General features: G+C 47.1%; 1 protein-coding gene across 4 annotated transcripts in view; it reads right to left on the bottom strand.

Moving 5' to 3' along the window:
- Nucleotides 1-9,210, bottom strand: part of LOC116949422 (protein bassoon-like) — a 174,343-nt gene that overhangs the window by 100,945 nt on the left and 64,188 nt on the right. For all 4 annotated transcript variants that reach the window (XM_076071997.1, XM_032966752.2, XM_076071998.1 and 1 more), the window contains exon 4: nucleotides 64-525. In XM_076071997.1, coding sequence (XP_075928112.1) covers nucleotides 64-525 — 462 coding nt within the window. The remainder of the gene's footprint in view (nucleotides 1-63; nucleotides 526-9,210) is intronic.

Raw genomic sequence — 9,210 nt, 5'->3', positions numbered from 1 at the left:
TGTTGTTGATTATCTGTACCAGCTACATAACACGGCATTACTGTTTGACTATTATCAGCTCACCAAGCCAGGCTGCTGCTGCTGCTGCTGCATGTCCATCTTCTGAGCCACAGCCAGCCCCGACTTAACATCCATCGCACCACCTCCACCTGGCTGATGATGCAAACCATCTGACAGCAGCACGGACGATGCTGGCAGCTGTACGTTGGGTTCCACCACCGACATCCCAGACCCTGCTGCTGCTGCAGCCGATGTCACAGTGGCATATGGTCGTTCGTTTTGCTGCTGCTTCTGCTGCTGCAGCCCTTGGCTTTGAGCAGACGGTTGCTTGGCCGGCGACTTGAACGGAGACGAGGATGGCGATGCCGATGAGGAGGGTGGCTGTTTCTGGGGAGATGGCGGCACGAACTTGGTGGGGTGAGATGCGGGCTGCTGTTGCGGAGGGAAACCAGGGGCGTCCAGATCTCCCAACTGCCCCGTCATGAGCCTCTCCGTGTTGCACGTCAGGCAGAGCCATTCCTTCTTCTGTGCGAAGGAAGGAAAAACAAGGGAGCGTTCAATGAGACCACTGACCTTTCTGTGTAACGCTCACGAGAGAGGGCCAGTGGCTCATCTCCGTTGTAGAGTCAAATGTGGATATTTCCCGTTGCTATGGCAAGCACCATTATTTATCCATAGCATTATGCAGTTGAAATAACAATTGTAATTAGTTAATTATGTCTACCTCGCCGATACTTAGTTATCCACACACAGCAACTATACCAAAAGGGGTAAACAATGTGATTTGGCACTGTGCTCCTGATTAAGTGCAATGTGCCCTGCATGTGGAAGAACACATCTGGATAAACATTAACGCAATATGTATATTATAAATAATAAAAATATAAAATATATTGTTTTACATTTTTATTATTTTATTGATTCCCTTCTACGTGACTTTACGGAAAGAACCAAGAATATGAATCCCTGCAGTCACGAAAGCTTTAAATCACAATATTTAATTTAAATCTATATATTTCATTTCGAACTCACATGTGTGGGATTTTTAGATTATTACAGAAGTGCACTGCTGTGACCAAATCGCTCCGAATGCACCAGAAGATCCCTTCAGCCCTGAGAAGCTCATCAGGTTGAGCCTGATTAGTACTTAGATGGGTGACCACCATGCATACAACAGGAGTAGTAGGTATTGTGGGTATTGTGGCCATTGTGGGCAGCAGAGGGATGTGCAGCTCAATCTATTGGCTCTGTACTTCTCCCTCATTCACTAACTTGTGCGAACCAGCGTGGCGAAGTATAATTTAATGAACGTCATTGCCTGCCCTCATCCAGCAGCACATTCACAAATGTACTGTGTTTATACAGAGCAGCCAACGTGGTGTTTAGTTCAATACGAAGGGAGGTCCCAGACCTGCACACACATCTATTCTCCTATTCAAGCGAACGCCAGTGTCTCCCCTTCCTCAAATAAACAATGCTCAATGCTTATTTATGTAGTGACCCGGGAGCCAGCGGTATAAATTCCACATTCCCGTGGTAGGGGCCCCACCAGACAGTCACTACTGACTTGTCTCAAAGTGGTACTCCGTTTTATCGACCCCCAGTGCAACGGACGGCATGAGTCGTCCTCCAATCGGGACTTGAACTTGCAACAAGCTTCTGGGTTAAATTGCCACCCGGATGGATTTCTGTTTGCAGCGAGTGTGAAAGTGACGTCATTGAGCAGCTCGTTTCACTGTAGAATTGGATCCAACGTGCAAGGTAGGGAGGGCCTCACCGATGGCACGCGTGTGAACAACACATCCCATCCGGGTGAGGGCACACTTCTGCGCCCATTACACTCCTGCAGGCACGTCGACACCAAATGCGATGGAGCACGAGAAAATGGTTTCCCCTCGACATGTGCGCAAAGGCTGTCCATGATATGTGTCGTTGCTGTAAACGGGGGAACATCGCACAGTGTGGAACGTGCGTTTTCTCTTCTTCAATTAGCCGTATTCAGTAATACAGCGTAAGTATACACAATGTTTACACAAACGCGCTTGCAGCAAAGCGCAAATGACACAAACATGACAGGCCAAACCCCTCCTGATCGAGTCACGTGACACACCCGAGGTTTTCCTGCGTGAATTAACGGCATCGTGTGGCGCCTCTTGGCACCACTAATGGGCGAGTTTGATTCAGTAGATGAATCCATTTGGGACCTGGGAATACCCTGGGAATGCTTCGTGATGTGGGGATTTATTTCCTCAACACTACCAAGAACGACCTGCAAACGCCTCGCTCAGTCTCAATGCCATTTTCAAGTTTGGCTATTTAATTATTGAGTGGGGTAGGAAATGAGTGCCCAGAGAAAGCCCCACAACCACAAGGAGATATAACACTCAAGCTCCTCACGGACGAGTCAGAACCGTACTCGCTGGTCCTGCTTCATCCAGGACAGCGTGTCACTCTGTCGGTCAGATCTCCGAGTGACACGTAAACCCTACCTCGATGTGCTTATATTATTGGCGAGTGTCAGCGCACTTGGATAACGAATGTTGATGTCACGAGTTCTGTCTTCCACATTCCCTTGTACATAAGACTGAGAGCTCTTTCATGAATCTCGGCTGAAAATTCTGCAAGGCTTGAACTGTCCAAGTCAGTGATTTAACACCCCACTGAACCATAAACTACGTACATGGGGGGGGGAATGGTGGCGTCATATGACTGCGGAATGACCGCTACGTTGTACATACCTAGTTACTTGTAGATTTGAAGCTTTCGTGACTGCAAGGATCCATACTCTTTGGTTATATTCGGTAAAGTCACGTAGGTAAAAAATTAAAACAACAAAAATCACGACGTTTCGGTCACAACACAAGCGGCCTTCATCAGGTTAAGGGACCAACCTGTCCACCGGACAGCGTTGGAGTGCTGGACAGGTTGGTCCCTTCACCTGATTAAGGCCGCTTGTGTTGTGGCCGAAACGTCGTGATTTTTGTTGTTTTAATTTTTTACCTACGTGACTTTACCGAATAGAACCAAAGAGTATACCTAGTTACGTTTACAAGACTAAATACATTATCCATAATGATGCAGGGTTACTGCTTCAGAGAGCTTATTGACTGCTGCGATTACGCAAAAAAAATGTTCTGTAATAAATGTAATTATTTTAAAGGTCGGACTAATGATTGCACTAAAGTAAATGCGATGACTTCTAAGTCGTTTCACAATGTGCTCTGTGTGTTATCAGGATTTCTGCCGTGGAGCGTTCTCAACAGGTATGTGTTAACACTGCTAATGTACAACTGGAATATAATTATGTGTGTAGCCAACAAAATTAAATCATTACTATGCGAGTCAAGCATTTCACTGCAGGGAAATGCAGCAATGAACTACACACAGCCTGATTAAAATACATTTTCAACAGCACTGGCGATATAAAACAAGTCTCTTCTTATATATATAAAATGAAACACCTCACTAGGTGGTGCTATGGTTGGATCTCACGGTTTAACAATCAGAAGGCCACAAATCCACCAACACAGACATGTGGGCATCTCTAATCCACTCCTTGCGTGGTTCTTCGCGCATTCCATCTGACCGGAATTGCTTCGTCCTCTAACCAGGGAATACCCCCATCGTGCAAACCTCTGCAGTATGGTGTTCCTCTGGGCTCTATGCTTAGTCCTCGACTCCTAGCCATGTACTCCTTCTTCCTCGAGATGAAATTATCTTGAGTTTTGAGATTGGTCATCACTTCTTTGCCGCCCACACGCAGCTCAATGCCCCAGATCCTCTCTCTCTCCCCGCTCTTCCTGTGTCCCCGCTGTCCCCGAGCAGATGGTGTCAAATTGTCTTCAACTCAATAACAAACAGATCTACTCGTACACGATTCCAATCACCTGCTGTTCACCGACTTGCGATATCGTCGTGTGTCAGCTTAGCGTCCTCCTGCGCGACTCGGAGCTATCTGTTTCTCAATATATTTTGATTATCACGGTTGGCTACGAACGGTGTGAAAGAAGTTCAACATATATATTTCTCAGGCTTCTAAATCTGCTTCCCATCACCCGCATAAAATGTCCATGGATCCGTAACTTACCTTACTATGCTCCTGAAACCTTAATTCGTGCCTTTGTAACCTCCAGATAAGATTACTACAATTTCCGTCTCTCTCACTCAACGTAATCAACTCATCCAAAAGGCTGCCAAAAGGGTCCTCGCTCGTACCAATTAAATAGGATGACATCAAGCGTGGACAGCACCCCATCGCCACGCTTATACTGAATATCGTTCCAGCAGCAGCAGCAGCACTGAATGAGCAGCCTCCCGTCACATCAGACGGAGCTTTGTCATTGAGTGCTGATCAAACCTTATTATTTTTAGTAAAAAAACTGCTCTATAGTTGTATCGTTCATTTTATTTCCCAGACTTCTCTGCCTCAGGAATGTAGGGCAGCTAAATACATTTTATTGAAATGGTCATTAGGGCCCAAGAATGCATTTGCAGGAGTCTGCCCTAAACAAACCTTCCCACAATGCAAGGCGCCAGCAACATTTACTTTTAACTTAAATTCATTAATATTAGAATACTTTATTGATTATTTAAGGATGTGTCTGTTGCTCGATAGCTACTACTGTTGCTCGATAGCTACTACTAATTATTAAAATGCCTATTTAAAAACTGGTCATCAGAAAATATTATAATTTTTTTATTCTAATCAGGGCCACATGTTATCAAATGCAGTCTCCAAACCTAATTAACTCTAACGCTCTGACCTCTCTTCTTCGTGTGCTATGAACACGGTTCTGAAAGTCAGGAACCAGAATCTACAGTAAAAAAAAAGTGCAAGTCAATAATCTCGAAACATCTTTCACAATCCTTTATATTTACTCAACCTCACACTCGATACATCCTTGGCGACTAGCCCTTTCTGTAAAAATTTGAACAAAAACCCTACGGTCATCTGCCTATCACCAACAACTGCGCACATCTTTGAGTTGACAAAAACAATTTGCCCATTTTGTCAAGATGTGAACGTGGCCCATCGTAACGTGTCACCACCTTGTCTTGCGGCTGTAACAGCTTAGGCAATCTGAAGGTCTCTTTGAGGTGATGCTAACTCTAAGCCCCTTTCCCCACCACCGATTAATGCTTCTCTCCAGACTGCTGCTGCTACTGTGATGAACAGTATGCACCTCGTCTCACCGTTCCACCCACAATACATGTGGTCGGTGAATGAAGAAACAGGTAGAATGAGTATCGCTCTCACTTCAGCTGTGGAGAGCAGCACAGAGTCCAGGCATTCCAGTGAGCTGTGATCAGTTGCTTTGTTGTCAATACAACTTCAACCCTGATGATAATATGACGATGCTTGGAATGCCGAATGGAGTTCACAACAAATCACAATCACCTCTTCAATAACCCGACGATGCAGACGATCCCCTGGGCTTTGAGGTTCCACCAAGCTCATCGACCACAACCCGAAGCTGAACCACATCCGTGGAAAAACCATGGCAGCAGTAGGGTGCATATACTGGCTGTGCGAATGGAAAATTGCACACTCGCCGGTGTGCGACCACGGTCAGCCAGAACACACCATTTAACGACTCGATACCCGATTCACAAATACGAAGGGAATCACCATCATCATCATCACAGTAATGCGCACCACTCAAACATCTGGCTCAACCGCCTCAATGTACAAGTCCTGCTCTCGCTCTTCTTCTAGATCAATGTCAGCCATACGAAGAAGGAGAAGTCGCGTTGTGTTGTGGGAGAGAGAGAGAGCGGTAACGAGTGACAGGGAGAGATCAGAAAAGATGGAGAGAGGTGAGCGAAATAGATTGGACATTAAAGGGGATGATGGGTGGCCGGGTGGTGGCAGTGCAGCCACTGAGCCAGTTCGTGCTGCTATAAATATCACTACTGTTGTACAGTGGCCTTGTCGCTATAAAGGACCAGAATAAGGCCTTGTGTTTTTAACTCCTGAAAAAACCCCAGCAAATCCCACACCTCCAAATCATATCCATGATAGACCAACTCTCTCCCTCGATGCTCCAAGCATCGCCACGATGTTCATGTGTGCCACGCTCCCATTCTCTTGCCAGGTCACTGCACCCAGCTGCAATACCGTGGACAACGTCACACCAATTGTAAGTGCTATCCTGCCAATTGTTTTTTTTTATATTTTCCCACGTAACGATTTTCAAAGTAAATGTTGTAATCAAAACACTTTTTTTAACGCACGAAGCTGTAGACAGTAATTAGCTTTGAAAATCGGTCTGCCAGTAAATATCGTAGGTTTTAAACACAGCTTAAACTTGTAGGTAGGGTTCTCAAGTCAGCAAATATGCCCCAGCGTGACTTAAAGCTTTTGTGACTGCAGGAATTCATATTCTTTGGGTCTTTAGGTAAAGTCACGTTGATAGGTACAAAGAAAATAACAAAAACAACTAAAAACTACGACGTTTCGATCGCAACACAGGCGGCCGTCATCAGGAAAAGGGGGTTAGCTTCTAAAGACAACTGCTTATAAAGGTTTGAAATGGGCATAGCCCAAATGTCGGCAGCCATGTTAATGTGAGTGGTGGACGGCGAAGGTGGTGGGTTTTCCACCAATCAAAGGGCTGCCAGGTAAAAATTAGCATGTTAATGTCAGATCGCCGAGCATCCTCCACGACGAGCGCGCCAAGGTGGCTATGGTAATGTAAGAGATTAGCATACAATTTTGATTGCATGGACGTCAGCCGATCTATCAGATAAGTCTGAAGTACAATTACTAATTACTAATACATATACGAGTAAATATTTACTGCGATATTCCAATTCAAAATGTTTGCCTCCACTAAACTCTAGCTTCCTGATCTTCCTTTAAAAAGAATACATCAAAATAATGAATGTCAAACCTTAGAGGATCCCGTTATCGCATTGCTATTATGATTACAAGAGGGACGGGCGATGGTTTTGAAGACAGCAGTACGGGGCAGAGGGGGATTCAGGAGCAAATTTCGACCACACATCGCCCCGTGATTGAATTTATGCGTAAATGGGGAAATTACAGCTGCATCAGTCTTTTTAGCGCAAACCTGCAGCAGCTGGCTGGAACCGGCTACGCAGCTGGCAAGCACAGCACAGGAGGAGCACATTGTGTCAGCCACCGACCGATCCAACAGCCACGGAGCTCCATTGCACCTCGGCAACGCACGCGATTGCCGCTTCTGTGAACGCATCCAGCAGGGATTGCCAGCTGGGTTGGGGCGGTGGTGCAATGATTGGGTAGGGTGGTGGTGCAGTGGTTGGGTAGGGTGGTGGTGCAGTGGTTGGGTAGGGTGGTGGTGCAGTGGTTGGGTAGGTTGGTGGTGCAATGGTTGGGTAGGGTGGTGGTGCAGTGGTTGGGTAGGGTGGTGGTGCAGTGGTTGGGTAGGGTGGTTGTGCAGTGGTTGGGTAGGGTGGTGGTGCAATGGTTGGGTAGGGTGGTGGTGCAGTGGTTGGGTAGGGTGGTGGTGCAGTGGTTGGGTAGGGTGGTTGTGCAGTGGTTGGGTAGGGTGGTGCAATGGTTGGGTAGGGTGGTGGTGCAGTGGTTGGGTAGGGTGGTGGTGCAGTGGTTGGGTAGGGTGGTGGTGCATTGATTGGGTAGGGTGGTGGTGCAACGATTGGGTAGCGTGGTGGTGCAGTGGTTGGGTAGGGTGGTGGTGCAATGATTGGGTAGGGTGGTGGTGCATTGATTGGGTAGGGTGGTGGTGCAATGGTTGGGTAGGGTGGTGGTGCAATGATTGGGTAGGGTGGTGGTGCAATGATTGGGTAGCGTGGTGGTGCATTGATTGGGTAGGGTGGTGGTGCAATGGTTGGGTAGGGTGGTGGTGCAATGGTTGGGTAGGGTGGTGGTGCAATGGTTGGGTAGGGTGGTGGTGCAATAATTGGGTAGGGTGGTGGTGCAATAATTGGGTAGCGTGGTGGTGCAATGATTTGAGAGCAGCGGTCTGCAATCAGAAGGGTTGTGAGCTCAAATGCCAAGTGTGGCTCGATCCACTATACCATCCCTCCAAAGTCAATACAATAAGTACGAATTTGTCCTATGAGTAGTAGGCTGGCACCTGATGTAGTAATGTGGAATTATTACGACTGACTCAGGTTAACCAACGGGGGTAAGTGTTGTCTAATGCTCATGTGTGCAGAGAGGCAAGGTGGTACGCTATTCACATGGGTGGAACTTTGGTGCAGTAGTTCATGCACTGCAGGACGAGTTGATTCCTGGGCAGGGCAATGATATCGAAGCCTTTCCTGGGCACCCACCCTATTCACCAACCCACACTCACCCACAGGGAGATGTAAAGTCAAACAACCCCCATTACCGAAACTGTGCAGGGGGTGCCTTCATCAAGCAGTGGATAGATCAAAGGCGGAACATTATGAATATTATTTTAAATTAAATACAACGGACTCAATGCCATTGTAAATCACCCTGACGTGAAGGTGATGGAGTGGCAGTCACGGAACGTAACCGAGGGAACGTCTCCTGCAGAGATGGAGCAATGGAATCGGAGATCGTGTGCAGCAGGCGCTGGGGTGGATTATGACCCCGCCGGATCATGACTGATGGTGAAGACTTGAGCATGTCTTCATCCAGCAGTGGATTGAGCATGGCTGCTGATAATGATTCATTCATGAAACCTCGATTAAAACTCAGGCCCGCTAACGGCACTTGCCCCAACCGCCTAGTAAGGCTATAACGGGGGAACTTCACCTTTGTCTTTAACCCTATATAACTGAAATCACCTGAAGCCTATTTAAATGCAAAACATACTGCCCTTACATAACTACTCTCAATACCGCACACGGGGCAACGACTCTCAGTGGGTTCTCATCTGGTAAAATCAAGGACAATGTGTTCAATTGTCGTGGGTGGGTGAAGCGGTTGTGACTGCGGTGAGCGCACAGCAGCGCTGCAATCCCACGAATCTCAGTTTGATTCCGGGCCATGCAAAAATCATACTTTAGGCTGTGCTGAGCCTCCCCTAGGTTTAGCAAGCCCTAAATGCGTACTGTACACGGTACTGTGGGGAGCCAGTCGAGCGTGGTGTTGTTCACTAACAGCACTTGTCTCTGTTGCCTCCAAGGCTACGCGGGGGATATTTGTCTTTAGTGTATGTAGAGCGGCGAGTGGTGGTGTTCACCCACTGTGCAACAATCCCAATATCTCAGGGCTGAGGCTTCCCCGAGTCA

Source organism: Petromyzon marinus, chromosome 36, assembly GCF_048934315.1.
Source record: "Petromyzon marinus isolate PM22_M1 ecotype Great Lakes invasive population chromosome 36, UKy_Petmar_22M1.pri1.0, whole genome shotgun sequence".
NCBI lineage: Eukaryota > Metazoa > Chordata > Hyperoartia > Petromyzontiformes > Petromyzontidae > Petromyzon > Petromyzon marinus.
This window is presented reverse-complemented; position numbering and strand designations above follow the sequence as displayed.